The sequence below is a fragment of the Acomys russatus genome, chromosome 26, assembly GCF_903995435.1.
Source record: "Acomys russatus chromosome 26, mAcoRus1.1, whole genome shotgun sequence".
Classification (NCBI taxonomy): Eukaryota; Metazoa; Chordata; class Mammalia; order Rodentia; family Muridae; genus Acomys; species Acomys russatus.
This window is the reverse complement of record NC_067162.1, coordinates 10,978,954-11,001,351: the sequence shown is the minus strand read 5'-3', so window position 1 is coordinate 11,001,351 and position 22,398 is coordinate 10,978,954. Positions and strand designations below refer to the sequence as shown.

The following is a 22,398-nucleotide window of genomic DNA, read 5'->3' as shown; positions in this document are numbered from 1 at the left end:
GGTGTTTGGCCACAGATCTCAAGCCCAGAGTCTGTGTCACCTGAATGCCACATGAGGAATTTCAGGCTTTTTGTAAAAAGTTCCAAAAGAGTTGACACCACAAGGGCCGGAGCCTCAGTCCCAGCACAGTGGAAGACTGGTTGAGAAGAGAGTCCTTCCAGCTAGAAGAGGCCAATGCGCCGTCTCTGTTTTCTCAAAAGTGCCCATGAATGAGTGTGAAGACAGCAAGGGATCCAGTGTCCACTCAGTTGGAAAGGCATTTGAACCCATGTTGGGTTAAGCCTGGAGCTGATCCCCTCCCTGCACTCTCTGTGTGGTTCTCCTGTGTAGTGCAGCCTACAGGAGACATGGGGCCTCCTGGCTGTGCGCCTGCCTCAACATAGATAACTCCTGCCTGCAGGTACACAGCTCAGTGCCCCACTGCACGGACTATCCCTACAGAGCCTTCTGGCAGTACTCATTTTAAAAAAAGTAGGGCTGGAGAGATGGCTCAGAGGGTAAGAGCACTGGCTGTTCTTCCAAAGGTCCTGCGTTCAATTCCCAGCAACCACATGGGGGCTCACAGCCATCTATAATGTGATCTGGTGCTCTCTTCTGGTATGCAGGCACAGACTCAAGCAGAACAGCGTATACATAATAAACAAATCTTTAAAGAAAAAAAAAATATAGGCCGGGCATGGTGGCGCACGCCTTTAATCCCAGCACTTGGGAGGCAGAGGCAGGTGGACTGCTGTGAGTTCAAGGACAGCCTGGTCTACAAAGTGAATCCAGGACAGCCAAGGCTATACAGAGAAACCCTGTCTTGAAAAAGCAAACCCCTCAAAATCCACGCCCCCCAAACCTAGGCAGAAGCCAGGTGTGATGGTGGATCTCTTTAATCTCGGCACTCTGGAGGCAGAGGCAGGTGGATTTCTGTTAGTTCCAAACTAGCGTTGGCTACACAGTGAAACCTTGTCTCACAAAAAAAAAAAAAAAAAAAAAAAAAAGACAAAAGCAGAACAATCCCCAGTTCATGGTGCTGCCACAGGGGAATTCCGAGTTTGAGACTCACCTGGGCTACAGTGTGAGACTATAAAAACACAACCAGAAAACCAGGCTTTGGGGCTGTTTGCCAACAACATGGAACTTTTGGAGGTAAAGTCTGGGACAAATTCAACTTGAAGACACTTGCCCATGTGTTGCTGCTGGTGTGTGTGTGTGTGTGTGTGTGTGTACATGCGTGCACTCATGTGCATTTGGGTCACACCTGTGGACGTTAGAGATCAGAGGCCAATGAAGGGTGTTTTTTGAGACAAGGTCTCTCACTGGCCTGTAGCTTGTTAGGCTGTTGGCTAGTGAGCGCTGGGAATCCTCCCAGTGCTGGGATTACAGATATGCACTGCCATACATGTCTCTTTCATGGGTCCTGCATCTGAATTCATGCTTGTGTGGTAAGTACTGCACTGAATAGGTCCAGCCTCCGCAGTCCCAGTGAGTGGTATTTTAACTCTTTCTAAGATTTACAGAATGCTCAGTCCATTCCGTTCTCACTCCAGGGGAATACCCATGATGCCTGGCATGCTGAAACATTAAAGAGATGGGGCCTTGGGCTGGAGAGATGGCTCAGCAGTTAAGAGCACTGGCTGCTCTTCCAGATGTCTTGAGTTCAATTTCCAGAACCACATGGCAGCTCATACCCATCTGTGATGGGATCTGATGCCCTCTTCTGGTGTGCATGAAGACAGAGCACTCATGTACATAAAATAAATAAATAAAAGCCGGGCATGGTGTCACACGCCTTTAATCCCAGCACTCGGGTGGCAGAGGCAGGTGGATCTCTGAGTTCGAGGCCAGCCTGGTCTACAAAGTGAGTCCAAGACAGCCAAGGCTACACAGAGAGACCCTGTCTCGAACCACACCCCCCCGAAAACATCTTAGAGAGATGGGGCCTAGTGAAAGGAAGTGAGGTCTCAGACTGTGTGGGGTAGAGGCTGTGCCAGGGACCTATAGGGTCGAGGTTAGGTGGCATGTGAGACTGGGAGGAACTAAATTCTCACGAGAGGGAGGCAAGCTACTGGGGCAAGCCAGCTTCTTTCTCTTTCTCTTGACTTTCCAGCTGCTATGACATAGGGTGCTATACTCTACCACCTCCATGGCCAGCGGCCTCCCCATAGGCCCGAAGGCTGAAATGCCATGGGCTGAAACCTCTGAAACTTTGAACCAAAGATAAACCTTCCCAGCTTAATATGTTGCACATCCCAGGCATTTTGTTACAGCAACGGGAAACTGACTAACACAGTAAAACGAAAGAAAGCTCTCCTGTTTGGTCAGCTGGTAGAAGATAAGCATGTGATGTTTTTACATCTAATTTCATAGCCCTCTACCTATCCTCTGATAACCCTTCGGGGTCTGAGTGCCTTAGATTAAAATTATACCATCAGTTTAGACAAAATTAGTAGGACGTGATATACTTTTAAAAGAAAAAAAATGGGTTTGGATAAAAGAGACAATTTTAGAATACATGGCACAGCCATGCCTGACAGCACAAGCCTGCCATCCCAGTGCTTGGGAGGCTGACCCATGGTGACTGCACGTTCAAAGGCAGCACTGAGGCACAGAGCAAAGGCGAGTCCAGCCTGGGCCTCTGCAAGTTCAAAGGCAGCACTAAGGCACAGAGTGAAGGCAAGTCCAGCCTGGGCCTCTGTTTTCCTTTTTTTTTTTCATTTGCTTGCATATGTGTGCATGTTCCTGTGTGTGTGTGTGTGTGTGTGTGTGTGTGTGTGTGTGCGCGCGCGCGCGCGCGCGCGCGCGCGCGCATTTGTAGGCCAGAGGACAAACTCAAGGGTCATGTTCAGGAATGCTGTCCCCTTTGAGATAAGGTCTCTCACTGGCCTGGAGTGTACCAATTAGGCTCCCTGTCAGGCCAGAGAGCTTCCTCCCTCTCCTTCCCCAGTGCTCAGATCACAGTGCATGCTGCATGCTGCAATACTCTTTTGTTTGTTGGGTTTTTTGTTTTGTTTTGTTTTGTTTTTCGAGACAGGGTTTCTCTGTGTTACCCTTGGCTGTCCTGGACTTGCTTGTAGACCAGGCTGGCCTCGAACTCACAGAGATCCGCCTGCCTCTGCCTCCCGAGTGCTGGGATTAGAGGCGTGCTCCACCACATCCGGATTCATACCCAGCTTCTTGTGAGGCTTCTGAGGACTGAATTCCTCATGCTTTAGAGCAAGCACTTTGTGGACAGAGCCATCTCTCAGCTTTCTGTCTGGGTAACTTAGTGAAGATGGAGATGGCTCAGCAGTCAGCAGCACTTGCTGCTTTTTTTAGAGGACCTGGGCTCAATTCCCAGTACCCACGTGGAAGCTCACAACAGTCTAGGTTTCTACTCTCAGGAGACTTGACGGCCTCTCCTGGTGTCCAAGAGCACCAAGCACATGTGGCATACAGACATACATGCAGGCAAAACACCAATACACATAAATAAAATTGACTAAAAATCAAGATGAAAACTAAGAAGACAGCGGGTGGACTGCAGTGGTAAAGGTGCCATAAGTTTAAACCTCAGATCCTGGGAAGTCTACTTCCGGCGTCCTGACACTGTGCCGTGACATCTACTGGGTTAAGGCCACAACTGTCTTCTTTTTTTCCTTCTTCCTACCTCCCTTCCATCTTTCTGTATTTATTTCTGACAAGTGTTACTCTGCCCCAGAACCTCCTGCTCAGCTTCCCTCAGCTAGAGGGACATGCCTGGCCAGTGTGAACACTAAGGACCTTGCTCTCTGGTTCAGGTTTCCTTTCACTAGTACTCCCGAGCTGGGTCATGGGCAGACCCCTGAATCTACATGCCACCCCTGGTAAAGTGAGGTGGTGTCTGGCTAAGGTGTGGACTTCTGCTGGGGACCAGGGCTTGGGGCCCAGAGCACACACCTTCTCCCACACCCTGAGCCCCATGCCCTCCCACTGCCCATTGCCCTCAGGCCCCACGTACCAGAATCCCAAAAGCCATGACTTTCAGCACACACTCAAGAGAGAAGAGGGAGGTGAAGACGATGTTGAACACTCGAAGGGCATTTTCATAGGCCAGAGAGGCTCCGTAGAACTAGATGGAGGTGAAGAGCAGAGAGGTCAGTGGCCTGGCTGGGAGCCGGGCTGCAGGACTAACCTAACCACCTAGAGACGGCAATAGCTCAGCAAACTCTGGGCCATGAGACAGGTCTCACTCTAGCACTGCTGGCCTCAGAACCATGGTAACCATCCCAGCCTCAATTACACACACACAAGTCACAGCATCAGTCTTTATTTGCAGCAATCTTTCTCCCCGATATGCTGAGTACTTTCTTCTTAATTTACTTATTACAAAGCATCTTTTTTTGTTTGTTTGTTTGTTTTTCGAGACAAGGTTTTTCTGTGTAGCCTTGGCTGTCCTGGACTTGCTTTGCAGACCAGGCTGGCCTCAAACTCACAGAGATCCATCTGCCTCTGCCTCCCAAGGGCTGGGATTAAAGGCGTGCGCCACCACCGCCTGGCACTACAAAGCATCTTTTTATTTTTTATTTTTTTAAATTAAAAATTTTTTTTTTTAGTGGCTGGAGAGACAGCCGTGGGTGCTGGGAACCCAACTCTTATATTTATGGTTGTGAGCCTACAAAGCATCTTAATGACAATGTAGCCAAGTCTTCTTGTCAGTTCAAAGAGTTTATGCATATGTATTTACTTTTGTGTTTGAGCGTGTGTGTGTGTGTGTGTGTGTGTGTGTGTCTATGGATACAGGTGTTTATGTGAGTGTGTTGTGTGCACATGTGCATCACATGTGTGAATGACTGTGGGGGCCAGAAAGCTGGAGATACAGGCAGTTGCGAGCTGCTTCCCATAGGCACTGGGAGCCAAACTCAGGTCCTCTGGAGGACAGCTAGGTCTCTTAACCACTGAGCCATCTCTTCAGCCCTCCAAACTTTTCTTTTAGCTTATTGTTTGGTGTTAGTAACGGAATCTAGGACCTCATGTATGCCAAGTAAGTGTTCTGCCATTGACCCACATCCTTCCTCAGGCTTTATTTTATTCTCAAATATTTAACTACATATTATTTGGCTATCATGTGTATATCGACACATGCATACATGTGGCGGTCGGAGGACAACCTGCAGGAGCTGGTTCTCTCCTTCCACCACGTGGGACCTGGGAATCGAACCCAGGTCACCAGGCTTGGTGCAAGCGCCTTTATTAGTGAGCCGTCTTGTCAGCTCTTTATACTTTTACTTTTGAGACAGGGTTCTACTGTGTTGTCTATGCTGACTGTGTGTTTGTGAGCCACGTGTCTCAGCCTCCGAGCCGCTGTGTGCTACTGAGCTGCTTGAACCTCCTGGTTGGCAGTTACTGTTTTTTGTTACTCTCCAGTGCTCTACTAGTCAAATAATACACAACCGTTATAAAGATAGGACCATCTGGGAGTGTGGCTTCATGGTACAATCCCTCTGGGAAGGCTGGGGCATGGCTCAGAGGTAGTACAGCTGCCTAGAATCCCGCAGTGAGGGGTGGGAGCCCTGAAGTTTTGGAAGTCCCCCTCTTGATCTGTCCCGATGTTCCACCCGGCACACATTTGAGGAGAGTGTCTGTTTCTCTCCACGAGGCCCCTGCTGTGCCCTAGGGAGTCAGGCATCTGATTTCCCAAAAAGCATGGACTATGGGGTAACACCAGAGGGACTGCAGAGAGCAGCCCAGGCTTAGTGTAAGGTTTATTCTTCATGAGTACCTAGGAAGGAGCTGGCCAGGCAGTGCGGCAGGAACAGCGCGCGTGGCAGGTAGAGGAAGAGCAAGGAAGGCTCAAGGTGGCAGTGCTGTCTGCCTGGGACGGTATGCATGGGTCTGACATTGGGGGGGGGGGAGGGGCTCACCTTCATCATCAGCACGATGGTGTTCAGAGCGATCATGGCCATGATGGTGTACTCAAAGGGCGGGGACACCACGAACTGCCACATTCGGTACTGGAAACTCTGCTTGTTCTGGGGCATGTGTCTGGTCAGCGGCTTGGCACTGATGGCAAAGTCGATGCAGGCCCTCTGTGGGAGATGCCAGCATGTGAGAGGGGCCAACAGCAGGGAGGCCAGCTGCTCTAACCTGCTGGTGCAGCTGCCCTTGCTCTGCTGGCCCCAGCTGGGATCCCTGCAGTCCCTCAGGGCTCCTCACAAAACCTGACAGTTGTGTTGCCTATACCACCACATTGCCGCCTGCTTCTGGCCTGCAGTCTCCTTTGCAAGCAGATGTGGAAAATCAGTTCAGAGAGGCCGGGCTTGAGGCACAGCTGGGAAAAGCACTGCCTGTGAAAGCCAGCATCTGCCCTTCAGGTCTGACACTTCCTTCTGTATTTTTCCTCTTCCTCCCGCTCTCCCCAACCCTCCAGGATTTTATGTAGCCCGGCCTGGTTCCAAGCTGCTTCTGGAGACAAGATGACCTCGTAGGTGCTGGGACAGGAGCCCAGGGCCTCCAGGACTGTACCGCCTGAGCTACATTCCTAGCTGTTGTCCCTGCATTTGAGCAGCCCAGTCTGCAGTAATCCTCTTCCTTGTCCAGCCTTCCGAGCACTGGCCTGTCAAGTCTACCATGTGGCCAGCCCAACTGTTCTTTCTTTCTGAATCCCATGAGCCTCCTTGTCTGTGAGGGAGGCTTGGGGGACACAGAGAGGATGACATGTGAAGGCCGAAGAGCTGAGCTTTGAAGGCTGCAGAGGCGGAAGCCATGGGGGACTAGTTTATAAGAGCCATGAGGAATTTGGTTGAGGTTTCTGTGGTCATCAGGTACCGGACAACACCACAGAAGGGAGCTGAGGTGTGTGACAGGCAGTGCTTGGTGCCTTGTTCAGTGGGCCACATAGGTTAACAGGAGAGCTAAGGAAAAGATTGATCCATCAAGGACCTTTGGGGTGCTATGGGGCTTCAGAGTTTTAATGATCTTTATGGGGTAGGAGAGGCTCTGATACGCGCGTGCGTACACACACACACACACACACACACACACACACACACACACACAGTTTTTTTGTTTGTTTTTGTTTTTCAGGACAGGGTTTCCCTGTGTAGCCGTGGCTGTTCTGGACTTGCTTTGTAGGCCAGGCTGGCCTCGAACTCACAGAGATCTATCTGCCTGCCTCTCTCCGAGTGCTGGAGTTAAAGGCGGGGCCACCACGCCCGGCTTCTGGTATATATATATATCTCAATGACTCACGCTAGCATGTAAATCAGGTTTGCAAAGTGCTGAAGCAAGTGAGACAAGAGACAGGCAAGGCAGGCAGAAGGGTCTGGCTGACTGGAGGGCAAAGTTGGCAAGATGTACATTGAGACTGAGTTCTGAAAGAAAACGAAAGAAGCCGAATTTGGTTGTTTGTGAGACCTTGTAGGTTCTTACACAGTTCACTAAAGGGAGGAGGAAGAAGTGCCTGCCAGTGAGGATGGCAGCGGCTAAGCACGTCCTCGGCGCAGGCAGTGGTCTCCTCAGGGAACGCTGGGCACACTTCTCCATGCCCTCTACTTGAGGCTGTTCACTCAGCTTGTGGCTGAAGGAGCTGACTCTGGCAGCAGGAACAGCAGGCAAAAGGGCTCTCCTCTTCCATACAGTCCTGGGCCAGGCCAATCAGGGATGGCCTGCCCCACTGAACCCATGGGAGGGAGGGGGACCCATAGCAGCCTAGCAGGTTCCCAAGATGAAGAGGTGGCACAGTTCACGGAGAATGACACAGACCACCAAGCCAAGCCCAGCAGCCTTCCTTGACCATGCTCTACCCAGTGTCAACTCCTCCCACAAACCACTGCTACAAGGAATGCTGTGGTGGCTCTCACTAATGTCTCCTTTTAGTGTTCCCTTGGCTTCTGAACCTCACAACCGATGGTACCTGCTTGGAGCAGATGGCAGTGGATGCCAGAGACCTTGGCTACTCTCATAGCAAGGTCTCATTATAAAATGTTAACCCTCGAGTGTCCTACAGGCCTGTGGAAGCATCTGAAAGAGCAGTGAGAATAACAGGCAAAGGGTCTGGACAAAAGCCCTCTGCATGGGTGGGAAAGGAATTCCCAGGGGCCATAAACTTGCAGAACGAGAACCTCAGTCCCAGGGGTGTGCTTCCTCCCTCTGAGTTGTTGGCCAGGAAGTTCTCTGAGGCCCCACAAACCTTGAAGAGACCATTGTTACTACTCTTGGCTACCAGCCAGAAATAGTAAGCGCCTGTTGCTGAAGACACTGTGCTGTGGTTTCAGCTCATGGAGAATAAAGGTCGGGATAAACTGGATGCTCCTTCACTATTGAGCTGGTTTTTGTAGTACTGGAAAGAGTGGCTAGGTTGCTGAGGAAGGACCGTCATCAATGGTCCTGCTCAGCTATGTGCTATATATAGACCACCATACCAGCAAGATGTGTCTTACCGGTACAATAATGGCATGACTGTTATGGGTGCAACCAACTGCTATCTGATTGGATTTAAAGCCTGCCTTGCAGGAAAGAACCCCATCTGGTGCTGAAAATCAGGAAGAAAAATATAGTTGGTCATAAGCCCCAATGGATAGTCCACTGTCATTGCTTTGATAAATACAAGTGACAGGCCTGTCATGCCATCTTCTGAACATCTGTGGTCCATGCCTACATATACTTCTGTTGTCAGTTTGGGGCACTTCTTGTTTTTTGTTGTAGTTTTTTAGATAGGGCTTTTCTGTGTTGCCCTGGCTGTCATGGAACTAAAGGCATGTGCTACCACTGCCAGGCTGACACATTTTATTTTACTTTTTTTTTGTAGTGAGTGGTGGTTATTGCAGAGATTTAAAAATTGGTCAAGTTTCAGAGAATAAGTGGCTGTTTGTGGCCAAGTATTCCAATGCTCAGCTGTAAGTAGAGGGAAACAGGCATCTATATCACCAGATCCTGGGCTCAGACGACACTGGTGAAGAGGAGGTAGGAAAAAAAATGTAGGAACAAGAGGAAGGTGTGCAGTTATGTGCAGCTCTTTTCTATAAAAACTCTCTCCCTCCATAAGCAAAGAGGAAGGTTTACAAGGCTCAGGAAGCTCAGGTAACTTACAAGACTCAGGGAGCTCAGGAAACTCAGGAAACTCACATGACTAAGGAAGTTCAGGAAACTCACATGACTAAGGAAGCCCACAAAGTTATATTCACTAGGCCTCTTCACAACATTATATGTGCAGTAGGGAATTGTTGGAGAAGAGCCTGCAAGTTGTGTAGAGAGTTTCAAGAAGGGATACAGCTATCATGATGTGGGCTTTTGGTGATGCAGCTGTTTTTAAGTCAACTATGTTTCTGTAAGTGACTCCAATAAACTCACTGATTCATACAGCTAGGCCTGGGTGGGGCTGTCTCTTTGTTTTGTCTCTGGTGGGTTATCTGGGGGTGAATAGACATCTGCTTGTATGTTCTTAGAGGAAATCATATAGTCGCTCAGAGAGGAACCAAGGGCTAGACCTCTGATGTGCTATCCTTTGCTCTGAGGTATCATGGAAGAAGGTTGTGTGCTAGCTTGGCTAACAAAAATAAAGAAAGCATGGACAGGACCACTGAACTGGACATGCAGCATGAGAAAGAAAAGTCCTTTCGTGGATACACGGGGCTGCTTGTTATTGAAGCACAACCTGATACAGACTGACTGATACATCTTCCTGAAATCTGATGTATGCATTTTATTTTCTTTCCTGGAAACCCAAAGGAAAGCTATCTTGCATACTGTCCCCTGCTTGGGAACCTTTGCTGCTGTTTTAGTCCCAATTTCCCCCCAACAAGTTGGTTTTGTTAGGTCTCAAACCTGGAACAAATGGGTAACTAAGGTGCCCATTAACATATCAGAGCAGACCTGGCCTTGAGGCTTCCCAGCATCTGTCAGACCCTACCTGTTACAGAGTGTGGCTTGCTTACCACACCTCCTACCATAAACCTCTCCAGCTCAGGGCCTGAGTTGGCTTCCCCCGGCTGCCTTTCCCTTTATAATTTAGCCATTTTGGCTACCCTCTTGGCCAGTTTCTTGGCTCAGGCTTGGCGTTTCCTCGCGTCTACCTTCCTCCTCTCCTCATATGACCTGGCTCTGGGTCAGGTTCACTTAGGAGTCTCCCAGATGTCCCATTGCTAGAACCAAACTATTGCCATGTTCTGTATGTTCTGTATCTAACCTCCATGTTCTGTATGTTCTGTGGGAACTTGTCCTCTAGGTGACCTCATTCTTCCTGTGTTTCTTTCAGGAATGACCACGAACTACTATAACCCGCACCTGCCAGCAGTTTCCAGAAACTCACACCCAGGCAATTAGATATGATCAGTACCCAATGTTCCTCTGAGACAAAACATTTCCCCTCATGATTTAGCCTCCACCCAACCCGCCTAAAGGTCAACATTCCTGTGACCCACAACCCGTGCTTACTGTTTTTTTCCCTTCATAAATCCATTACCCATGAAGCTCTGGGCAGCTCTCTTATCTGCTGCATCAGGAAGACTTGTGGTCCAAGTTCGAGCCCGCAATAAAGGACCCTGTGTGTATTGCATCAGTATCAAGTCCTGGTGGTCTTCTGGGGATCTCAGGATCTGGGCACACCACCTTCTCTGGCCTATGCTCTCCTTTTATCTACAATAAAACTTTTCTCCTATCATATCTAGAGGCAGTCTTATCCTTTCTTATTTCTTTTTTTTTTTTTTTTAAATCAGGTGTCTTGCTGTGTGTGTGTGTGCATGTGTGTGTGTGTGTGTGTGTGTGTGTGTGTGTGTGTGTATGAGAGAGAGAGAGAGAGAGAGAGAGAGAGAGAGAGAGAGAGAGAGAGAGAGAATGTGGGCTGTGTACCAGTTTTTGAACATGGGCTACGACTAGGCAGTGGTACCTCATTTTTTTCCAGGCTGTACTCCTCCATCATCTTGTCTCCCTGCTCCTGAAAGGTGATGATGATCAAGGCCACGAAGATATTGACAAAGAAGAAGGGAAACACTACAAAGTACACCACGTAGAAGATGGACATCTCCATGCGGTACCCGGGGCTGGGACCCTGGTTCTCAAAAGTGGCATCCACTGAGTGCTTGAGGACCCTGTAAAGTATAGGAAGGAGGCAGGGGAGCAACAGAGGGGGTGGGCAGGGCAAGGACACAGGAGTGGAGGGAGCAAGAGAAGATGGAAAAGAAACAAACGCCCTCAGCGACTTCTGAAGAGTCAGGTAATGCTGAACTTTTCACATTCCCCTTCCCCCCACAGCAGCCCCTGGGGAGGTCATTTCTGGCTCTATTTTGTACACAGGGAAACCTAACGTTCAGTTTGGAGAGACTCACAAAGAAGTGGCCATGTTGGGTCTAAAGGTTTGTGGTGATGGATGAGGCAGGGCACCCTGGAAGCAGGCACCAGTCAGCGTAGGGATTTGAACAGAGGCAGTGGTGGGTGTGAGGGAGGATCAGTAGCAATGCGTTGCGGGACTGTGGTCGAAACAGCTCTGTTCAGACGCACAGGATGTGCACTTGGCAGGGCTTAGTTCTTGGAATGTGTGAGGCCCTGAGCTCCATTCCCAGCACTACAAAACAACAAACAAACAAACAAACAAAAAGTTCTGTGTCTGATGAATGCAGTGTTTATGACTGTGTTTTGCTTTGTAAATAATCTCTAATCATAGAAAACGGTTGGTGTCTAAGGATTGCCTGCGTGTAGCAAATGTGATAGATGCACTTCTTCCCCATGATGGCCATGGGTACCTTGTTTAGCAAAATCTTTTGTGTGGCTATGACTTCCTTTCTGTTTTCAACTCTTGTGTATCTGTGTGTGTGTGTGTGTGTGTGTCTGTCTGTCTGTCTGTCTGTGTACTTGAGGCATATGACTGCAAGAACCCACGGAGACCAGAAGAGGACGCTGAATCCCCTGGAGCTGGAACCACACATGGTTGTGAGCCACCATCTTGGGAACTGTCCAGATCTTCTATAAGAACTGTAAGCAATTTAAACCACTAAGCCCCAACATTTAAATGTATTTATTTCTGTGTGCGTGCCTGTCATGTGTGCGTGTTGGAGGGCAGAGGACAGCTTTGTCTGCTGGGCTATCTTGCTGACCCTACCTTATTATTAGAGTTAGGGTCTCTCAGTGAACCTGGCGCTTGCTGAGTTAGCTAAGCTGGACAGCCATGGAGTTCCTGGAATCTACCTGCCTCTGCCCCTCAGTGTTGGGAATAGAGGTGTGTGCCTCCATGCCGGGCTGTTTCGTGAGTGCTGGAATTCAAACTCTACTTTATCGACTGACCCATCCCCCAGCCCTGAGGCTTTCTTTCTTTTTTTTTTTCCAATTTTAATTTTTTAAAAAAGAGTATGCGTGAGTATACAGTACAGTACAGTATTCTTAAGAGCTCAGAGGCATCGATCCATAAAGGTATGTACAGGTGGTTGTTAAGCCTGAGGGAGTGCTGAGAAGCCAGATCCAGTCTTCTGGGTGGGCAAGGAAGGAGTTCTTTCAGAGCTACTTTTCAGCCCTGTATTTTTTGTTTGTTTGTTTGTTCGTTTGAGACAGGGTTTCTCTGTGTAGCCTTGGCTGTCTGTCCTGGACTTTTTTGTAAACCAGGCTGGCCTCAAACTCAGAGATCTGCTTGCCTCTGCCTTCACGAGTGCTGGGATTACAGAGGTGCCCCACTGCTCCAGGGGCCCTGTATTGTTTTGAGTCTCACTGTGACGCCCTGGATAGACTCCCCCCATCCCCACTCCTCTGTCTCTGGGAATGCTGGGGTTAAAGGCGTGGCCACCAAGCCCTGTAAGGCTGCTGGGGGAGGAACCTGGGCTTCCCAATAGCTGGGTCAGAGTTCAGCATTAGCGTGACACCTGTAGCCCCTCAGTGCAGACCCTAAACTGTGAGACTGCCATCAGCAACAACTTTGGGCACAAGGCCAGGCTCTGATACCATACCTCTGCTCTCCTGGCCCCCCCCCCCCACCACTCTGCTCCCCGGGTCCCCAGCCCTTGCCCCTCAGTGCATCCTCCCCCCCCCCCCCCGCCCTCTTACCCCACCTCCCGTCGCTCTGCTCCCCTGCCCCCGGGGGTCCCCAGCCCTTGCCTCTCAGTGCGTCCCCCCCCCCCCCGCCCTCTTACCCCCCCTTCCATCGCTCTGCTCCCCTGCTCCCCGGTCCTTCCCCCTCAGCGCCCCCATGCCCTCACCCCCTCCCTGTCGCTCTGCTCCTCTGCTCCCCGGGGTCCCAGCCCTTGCCCCTCAGCGCGGGTCACTCACTGTGGCCAGCCCTCTCCCGTGGACACGGTGAACAGCGTGAGCAGGGCCCAGAGCACGTTGTCGTAGTGGAACTCGTATTTCTTCCACTCGCGGTCCCGGGCCTTCACTTCGTTCTTCTCGTACAGGAGGTACTTGCCTCTGTCACAGAGAGCTAGCTGGTCAGTGCGCGGCGAGCTACCACCTTCCCACGGCCATCTGACCATCTGACCGGGGCTTGCGTGTGGTGTGGGGACACGGACAGGATGGGGACGCAGGAAGGAGTGAGATTCAAATACCACCCAAAACTTTAGCATCCATTTTTTTGTTTTTGTTTTTGTTTTTGTTTTTTTTTTTTAATGGCAGGGTCTCATGGAGTAGCTAAGGCTGGTGAGGAACTCTGGTTCTTCCTGCCTCAGTGTCCCAAGCAGGGGGATCACAGGCCTGTGTCACTGTTCCTGCATCTGAACAAGGCTGCTCAGCCGTGACCCAGAGAGGGACTACAGATTTGTGTTAAGAACCCCGCCTGAGCCTCGTAGTGGCACACACCTTTAATCCCAGCACTCTAGGAGGCACAGGCAGGTGGATCTCTGTGAGTTCGAGGCCAGCCTGGTCTACAAAGTGAGTCCAGGACAGCTAAGGCTACACAGAGAGACCCTGTCTCAGGGGAAAAAGAAAAAAAAAAAAAAAGAATCTGATTAACAAAGTCGTTAGGAGATTAGAATGGCTTAATCTGGTCTGAAGAGATGGGGTGAGTACTCCCCACATTCTCCAATGGTTTCTCATTTGGTTTTCTTTTTATGAGACAGGGTCTGTCTGTGAGACAGGCTGGCCTGGATGGCAGGTCTGAGCCTCACATTCCACAGGTCTTTCTTTTTCTTTCCTTTCCTTCCTTCCTTCCTTCATTTTTGCAACACAAGGTGCTAAACTTCGTAACCCAGGCTGGTCTCAGAACTCAGGGTCATCCTCCTGCCTTAGCCCTCTGAGCGCTGAGGTCCTGACTTTTATAGCTCTATTCCAGACCCAAGCTGACCCTGAGTTACTCCCCTGCACCCCACGCCCCCTCCCCCAGCCACGGTGTCCCCCAGATCTCGGCCTACCCACCGGCAGTCTCTCTCAAACTCCTTGGACTCGTCCGTGCAGTGGAAGAACTTGCCCTTGAAGAGCTGCACGGCCACCACAGCAAAGATGAACATAAACAGCATGTAGACGATCAGGATGTTGAAGACGTTCTTGAGTGAGTTCACCACGCAGTCAAACACAGCCTGCGTCAGAAGAGCAGGTGTGAGGGCGGGAAGGGAGGCCGCTCCCTTCACCCGAGGCGCCTGTGTGCGGGTCCTAACAGTTGTGTAGAAGATATTGGAGGAAGATGGATTCTGTGGTGGCTCTGCACACAGCAGGTGTGCTGTGCCAGGCACCTCACGACCATTTTAGGATAGGGTCGCGCTGTAGCCCAGGCGAGCCTTAAGAGGATGAACTTGACTTTCTTTTTTTCTTTTTTCTTTTTGAGACAGGGTCTCTCTGTGTAGCCTTGGCTGTCCTGGACTCACTTTGTAGACCAGGCTGGCCTCGAACTCAGAGATCCGCCTGCCTCTACCTCCCAAGTGCTGGGATTGAAGGCGTGCAGGTGTGCACCACCATGAACTTGATTTTCTAATACTCCCGCCTCTACCACAGTTTGGTTACGGAATCCACTGCTTCTTGTACACCAGGAAAGCATTCTGCCAACTGAGACACATCCCCGCCTCGCTGCTTTTTCAGATAGTCCTGTCTGCCTGGAACTTGTGCCTCCCCCCACTAGGCTCTGCTTTGTCTCTGCACTGACCCATCCAAAGGAGTCCTCACCTGGGGCAGCTTCTGCCAGTCAACCCCCTTTGCTGCCATCTGCTGGACAAATATGGCAACTACACCCATACACAAAGACCTTGAGGCAACCAGTATCTTCTCCGAGTAGGTTTTCAGACAGGAGGGTCTCCCCATGGACCAAGGCTGACCTTGGACTTGGGATTGTCTTCCCTCAGTTCCCGAGTGCTGGGATCCCGGGTGCACACCACCGTATGTTTCTGAACGTGGTGTTCTGGAGCAATGTGCCTACGACCTTTCCATCTGCATGGTGGCGGGCCCAAGGGCCCCCTCCACACCCCAGTTCTCACCTTCAGCTTTGGCAGCCGCTTGATGGTCTTTAGCGGTCGTAGCACCCGGAGAACTCGGAGAGACTTAATGGTGTTGATGTCCTTTCCTTTGCTATTGCCGCTGTTGAGGGATGGCAGGGTTGGGGGAAGGGAAGAGATGGAGAGGAAGTCAGCCTGCGAAAGGGGGACCCCGCAACCCCACACGATCCTGCTGTCTGGACCCAGGTTTGCGCCGAGGCAGGTCTGTGGCTTCCCTTCCTGTTGGGTGGTCTGGCCTGGAACTGCAGAGCTCCTCTTTCACCTGCCTCGGGTTCTGGGATTGAAAGGCGCGCGCCTCCACGTGCAGCCTGCGGCACCAACTCTTCCACTGCCCTTTGTAGCACACCTTTTGCCTTAGGAGGTTGGCGACCTGTTAGATCAGATCTGACCTCCTTCTGAGGGAGTCCCCACCACATGGGCCCTAGGCTGAAGGACAGAAGTAGCCAGAGGTCCTTTCAAATGCCAACAAGACCTCAGTCTGCCATCTACCTTTGGTAGTGGAAAAAAGTGGGGCGTGCTGGGCTTAACCATGCAGACCCCAACGATACGGAGCTCCTAGCTACCCAAACCTCGGCTCCCTAAGCGGGTGGCATGCCAAGGGGTCACCAATGAGCTTGAGGTTCATGGCTCCTGCCCCACCCAGGGCCCAAACACAAATCCTAGCATCCCATTTGTCTTCTGCCTTCATGCCCACGCCCCACAGTGTGCTGTCCCAAGGGTCCACTCTTTGGTGTGGTCCCCTTCTTACATCAGACCCTGTCACCTCATACACCTACTTCCTGTCTCTTCACACACACTGGTCATCCTTCCATCCCCCTACTAAGGGTCCTTCTAGAATCTGAGCTTTCCAAGGGTAAGGTAGACTTTTTGGCTTGGCATGCCAAGGAGCTTTGCATTCTAGCCCAATTCGATGACGCCGCATGACGCAACCTCCTCTGGCCACACCCCCTGGCTTTCTATTGATCTTTCTTTCTCCTCCTTTCTTTTTTCTCCTTCTTCTTTAGTTTTGGAGATGGGGTGTTACTGTGTAGCCCTGGAGCACACTAGGTACACCAAGTTGGCCTTGAATTCAGAGATCTTCCTGTTTTTTGTTAGTTAAAAAAAAAAAAAAAAAGATTTCTGCCAGGTGGTGGTGGCATACGTCTTTAATCCCAGTACTTGGGAGGCAGAGACAGGTGGATTGCTGTGAGTTTGAGGCCAGCCTGGTCTACAAAGCAAGTCTAAGATAGCTAAGGCTACACAGAGAAACCCTGTTTTGAAAAACCAAAAAAAAAAAAAAATATTTACTACTATGTATATAGTGCTCTGCCTGCATATACACCAGCAGGCCAGAAGAGGGCACCAGATCTCATTATAGATGGTTGTGAGTCACCATGTGGTTGCTGGGAATTGAACTCAGGACCTTTGGAAGAACAGACAGTGCTCTTAACCTCTGAGCCAATTGCCTTGTGAGTACTGGGTTAAAAGGCACACATCACCACGCACACCCAAAAAACTTTTTTGTTTTTGTTTTTTCAAGACAGGGTTTCTCTGTGTAGTCTTGGCTGTCCTGGACTCACTTTGTAGACCAGCCTGGCCTCAAACTCAGAGACTTGTCTGCCTTTGCCTCCCGAGTGCTGGGATTAAAGGTGTGCTGGGATTAAAGGTGTGCACCACCATCGCCTAGTTAGCCAAAACCTTTTAAATTTCCTTTATTTATTTTGTGGGCATGTGTGTGTCATAGCATGCATGTCAGAGGATAGATAACATTTGGGAGTTGGTTCTCCCCTTTCACCGTATGGATCCCAGGGGTTGAACCCAGGTTTTCAGCCTTGTTGGCCTTTGCCAGCTTAGCCGGCTCATCAGCCCTGTTTCATTTCCATGTAGCCCATGTTGTCCTTGAGACACTTGCTCTGACTTTATGTTCCCGAGTGCAGAAATGATGGGTGTGCCCACTGTCTGGCTTTGCACAGAACGGCACCACCCACTCTGCCACACTCACCTCCCTTTCCTGGTGCCTCCTCCACCAGCTCCAGGCTCTGTCGGCCTTGGTGCTACTCCAGAGGGATCTGATGCCAGACCCAGATAGAAAGGCTGCTGCTTTCTGTCTTGAGACAGGAAACCCCTCATAGGCCCAACTTGTGATGAATTCTGTGTTTTCTCTTTAATCTTGGCTCTTGTCCCAGCTACTGACTCACAATTGGTATGAGGTCCCAGGGCGCTCAAATGGACCAAGTCTGAAGTCTAGGGACCAACAGGTGTCTATTGGTTCCTGTCCAATTCATTGGCAGATCTGCCTGGCACCGGGGCTTCTGGTGAGAAAAGCCAGCTGTGTGTGTGTGTGTATGTGTGTGTGTGTTTGTTGTGCTTCCAGCCCTCTTGGTGATTTTTTTTTGCATGTGACATGTATGTGCATATGTGTCTGTGTAGGTATCTGTGCATGTGTATGGAGACCTCAGGTGTCACCCACCATATTTTTGAGGCAGGCTCTCGCTGTGACCTGGGGCTCACCAAGTAGGATAGCCTGGTCAGGGATCCCCAGGGATCTGCCTCTCTCCATTCTCAGTGCTGGCTTTATATGTGCATGCCACCATGCCAGGATTTCTCTTCTCTTTCTTTCTCTTTCTCCTTTCTTTCTTTCTTTCTTTCTTTTTTTTTTTTTTTTTTTTTTTGAGACAGGGTTTCTCTTGTAGTCCTGGCTGTCCTGGACTCACTTTGTTGACCACGCTGGCCTCAAACTCACAGCAATCCTCCTGCCTCTGCCTCCCGAGTGCTGGGATTAAAGGTGTGCGCCACCATGCCAGGCTCATGTCAGTAATTTTACATGGGTTCTAGTGACTGAACTCAGGTCTTCGTGTTTGCATGTCACATACTTTACCAACTAAGGTTTCTTTTTTCTGTTTTGAGAAAGGGTCTCTCTATATAGCATGGCTGGTTTGAAACTATGTAGACCAGGCTGACCTCAAACTCAGAGATCCACCTGCCTCTGCCTCCCGAGTGTTGGGATTGAAGGCATGCGCCACCATGCCGGGCTGCTTTTTTTTTTTTTTTTTTTTCTTTTTAAGGAAGAACACTGACTTCTGTATACATCTCTTACTGTTTTTGAAGCAGGGATACAGTATGTAAATCAAGCTAATCTGAAACTCAAGATTCTCCTGCCTCAGAGTGCTAAATATGTACCACCTTAGTGGGCTAGAAAGATCTGCCAGGCAGATGCTCCATCACGGCCACTCCCCAGCCCCAGAGCCTGTTTTCCATACCCCAGCTGCTCTGGTGACCCCTCTCCCCAGCTCCTTGGCCCTGTTGATACCACTTGAGGAAGAACACGCCTTGCCCCTCTGTTGTAGGTAAGAGCTAGTGGGTCACAGTGGCAGGTGATGCTGCGAGCCCTGTGATTCCTCCAGCCCTGGGAGCTGGCTCTGGTCATGGTAAGCAACAGGACACCAGCAAGAACAAAGGCCACAGAAAAAGAAGGCCACATGGCTGCGAACGGGGCACAGAGGACGAGACAGAGATAGATAGATAGATAGATAGATAGATAGAAAGAGAGAGAGAGAGAGAGAGGCACTTTACCGTGTACTGCTCCTGGTGAGGTGGCGTCGGAAGGAGAGACAAATCGTGAGCGCCCTCAGAGAGAACACAGGACAGGCACAGACACACATGGGCACTGGACTCTGGGACCCCGGGGGACCAGGGGAGCCACCTCCTCCTTTATTCTCTGCACTGGGCAGCACATAGCCCTGACAGCAGCTCGCAAAGGCAGATTTGCAAGGAGTATGGTGACCCCAGGGCTGCCTATTACCCTGGGTGAATTAGCCAGTCAGTCACTGCCAAGAGCAGGCTAGCTTCCTGGGATGGTCCTGGCACAGCGGCACAGCTTGCTGTACGTGAGGTGAGCTGTGTGGGGATGGGACTGAGGCTTGAATGCTACCTTGACTGCCAACAAGCCTCATCTGGAAAAAGGGCTTGGCTTCATGAGCCCCGACTCACTCTGGCTTATCTTGACTCATGTCAGGATGTAGCTCAGGCTGGCCTGAACAACTGATCCTCCTGCCTCAAACTTCTGAGTAGCTGGGATGCAGATGTGTGTGGGCCACTCTGGTGGGTGGAGTTTTCTGGAAGGAGAGTTGCTGCTGCTGGGCTCCAGGGCCTCACACATGCTAGGTCAGCATTCGACTGCCAAGCCACGCCCCCACCACCTCACTGGGGGATTCTAGGCAGGGGCTCTACCTCTGAGCCACACCCTGAGACTTCTCTTTACTTTTTTACTTAGAGATAGGGTCTTGTTAAATTTCCTGGCAGTCTTTAACCTTGTGACCCTCCTGGACCAGCCTCCAGAGGAGCTGGGATTCTTGGAATCGTATTTTACCTAGCAATTTTTTTTTTAACTGGCCAGCTTAATGTCTACAGATGTCTCTGTTGAGCTTAGGGCTCTCAGACCTGCCTGTAAGTCTACGGGTCCTTTCCCATGGGTGTTAGAAGTGCTTTCAGTGGCACTGGCATTTACCTCATCTTTTTCATGAACACCATGCCAGCACTATCACTGAGCTGTGTCCCTAGCCGGACTTTAACTAAAGTGCTCCTGAGTCTTGTGTCCCTGCGTTTACCTGCAGGAGGATGGCACCATTGGGCCCATTTTCCAGATGAGGAAGCTGCAGCCCAGATAGGGAGAGTGGTGTCCCTATGGGCACACAGCCAGAAAGTGGCAGACTGAGATTCAAATCCAGGTGCATGTGTCCTGAACTTGAGTCTTCCTTCCTCTGGGGGCATGGCTGTTTTGAGGGTGTTGCTGGAGAGCCTCTTCTTTGGTTGTTGGGAGTGTGGCTCTGAGGGTGCAGGAGCGGCTTGATCAGGGTACACTCTGCCAGCTCTGCGGGGCTGAAGACCCACCCTGGGCTGGGGGGGGGGGAGGGTTGATGGTACCAGATGGACTCTTGGCAGTGAGGGTCACCATCTACCAGCTGCTGTGAGATGTTAGCCGGCTGCTCCCAAGCATGGGCACTAAGCATGACGTCCCTCATGTGACAGCTTGTGAGATGACTCGTGAAGGATGGTGCATGGAAGATGGAGCGTGGTTAGTGGATGGGGCGGACACGTATGCGCACCCACACCAACACTCACACGGCTCACACATACATATGCGGGTGACGAGAGGAGGGTGGGGTCGTTCAGAGGGTTTTGGCACATCGCTGGGAGAGCCCAGGCAGGCAGACCGAGCCTTTTCCTCCCTCCCCCTTCCTGCTCCCGGGCCTCCCAGGCCTCCCAGCGAAGGAAAGGCCCAGCAGGACAGGAAGCTGCTCTAGATTCCGTTCCCCACACACCCCACCTCAGCCTCAGTTTCTCCTCTGTGGAACAGGAATCACTACACTGGTGTGACAGCGCCCTCGATGACACGCTCAAGGCGCATGCTCTCATCCGAGCTGTTACATCTTGCTGCATGGGGAAACTGAGGCTCAGGGAGGCTACCAGCCTTGGGGAACTTTCTCTTCTTTCCTTCCTTTTCTGACCCATTTGTGCTCCGTAGCCAGGGATGGCTTTAGATCAGCAATCCTCCTGCTTCAGCCTCTTATGGGGCAGGATTACAAACGCTCGCCACCACATCCAGCTGGGGTATGGGGGTGCCTCTCAATGATGCTGGGGTCCCCCCACCTTGCCTATGAACAGACATCCTCACGAGGCAGGCAGAACAAAAGGAACCAGCAAGCTGACACTCTACCATGACATCGACAAGGGGACACCAAGCAAAGACCGCACAAGTCGAGGCACCTCAGGTACAGGAGGAAGAGAGACCGGAGGAGAGGAGAGGAAGAAGGCAGACCGTCATGGGTTAGTTGGAGAAGAAGCACATGGCTGGTACGCAGGGAGACTCAGCCCAGATGAAGAACATTAGCACATATATGGGATTATAGATGGGAGGTGGCTTGATAGAAATTACTAGAACCAGATGGCATGAGATTGGGGCAGGTATTCTGTACCTGCCCCATTATGGGAAGTAGTTTAGGGGATTAATATCTGCCCTGGTCCAGGTTAACTAATGCTATTTTAAGATATAACAAGTGTCTGTGTTCTGATCGATTGCTAGCGGGTCATACTGCTGTAATCGTAAGTATAGGCCTAATAATAAACACTATTACACCATAGTGATAAATTAACTGCAACGAACTGGCGCCCAACTAAATTCAGGTATCCACACTGCTAAAAATCATATTTTTTTCATAGTCTGGCAGTGGGGAATAGCTCCCAGAGAGCACCCATGGGCCCAAACATTTCACAGACGCTGCCCCTGGCTGTCTGTGGGCTTAACTCTTACAGAGCGGAGATGGCAGGTTGGAGAGGAGGAACTAAGAGGCTGACAGTCTTCTAAACTGGCCTGGGAAATGGAGTTAACCATCTAGAACAATAAAATAGAGACTGCTATGGTCCCTCTCCAAGGCAACATGGCAGAAGGCTTCTGGGTCTTTTTTGGCTTTGTTTTGGCGGTTATGAACTTGTTTGCAATGGGCTTAGTGATAGTCACACTTCTCCATACCCTCTCTAAAAAGGTTCAGGGAGAAAGGCAGAGAGCCGAGAGATGTGGGGCTATGGAACTGGCCACAGGAAGGGAAGAAGGAACTGAACTCTTCTCCATAGAGCTGATAGTGGCTGGAATTCAGAGCTGCAAGAAAGCGTCCACCGAAAAGAGATAGCAGTAACTAAATTCCGAGGAATGGCAGACGGGGCTTCACTAACTGACCCAAGGCTTAGACTTTTCTTGTTTCCTTGCTTGAATTTTGCTTGAGATTTCTGAAGATTTTTGGCTGGAATTGAGATGAAATATTTGAGCAGGGCGGTGGTGGCACAAGCCCTACCTCCCAACACAATGGAGAGGGAACTCTTGAGTTGTAGACCAACCTGGTCTCCACAGGGCATGACCCTCTGCTGATAAGTTACTTGCAGAGACAGCCTAGGATTCAAACTGACAAATTTTTCCTTAAACTTACTATGTACATTCTTTTTTCTTAATAATGGATTATATATCCTTACTGATCTAAAGGATGGACACACATCAGTCTTAGGTTTATGTAAGGGAAAATGATGTCCC

General features: G+C 50.5%; 1 protein-coding gene across 1 annotated transcript in view; it reads right to left on the bottom strand.

The window, feature by feature from the left end:
- The window catches only part of LOC127209651 (voltage-dependent P/Q-type calcium channel subunit alpha-1A), a 142,966-nt gene that overhangs the window by 50,066 nt on the left and 70,502 nt on the right, over positions 1 to 22,398 (bottom strand). Inside the window, exons 22-27 of the mRNA XM_051169332.1 lie at positions 15,321 to 15,420; positions 14,272 to 14,432; positions 13,192 to 13,329; positions 10,829 to 11,030; positions 5,868 to 6,032; positions 3,965 to 4,075 (exon numbers count right to left, since the gene is read on the bottom strand). Coding sequence (XP_051025289.1) covers positions 3,965 to 4,075; positions 5,868 to 6,032; positions 10,829 to 11,030; positions 13,192 to 13,329; positions 14,272 to 14,432; positions 15,321 to 15,420 — 877 coding nt within the window. The remainder of the gene's footprint in view (positions 1 to 3,964; positions 4,076 to 5,867; positions 6,033 to 10,828; positions 11,031 to 13,191; positions 13,330 to 14,271; positions 14,433 to 15,320; positions 15,421 to 22,398) is intronic.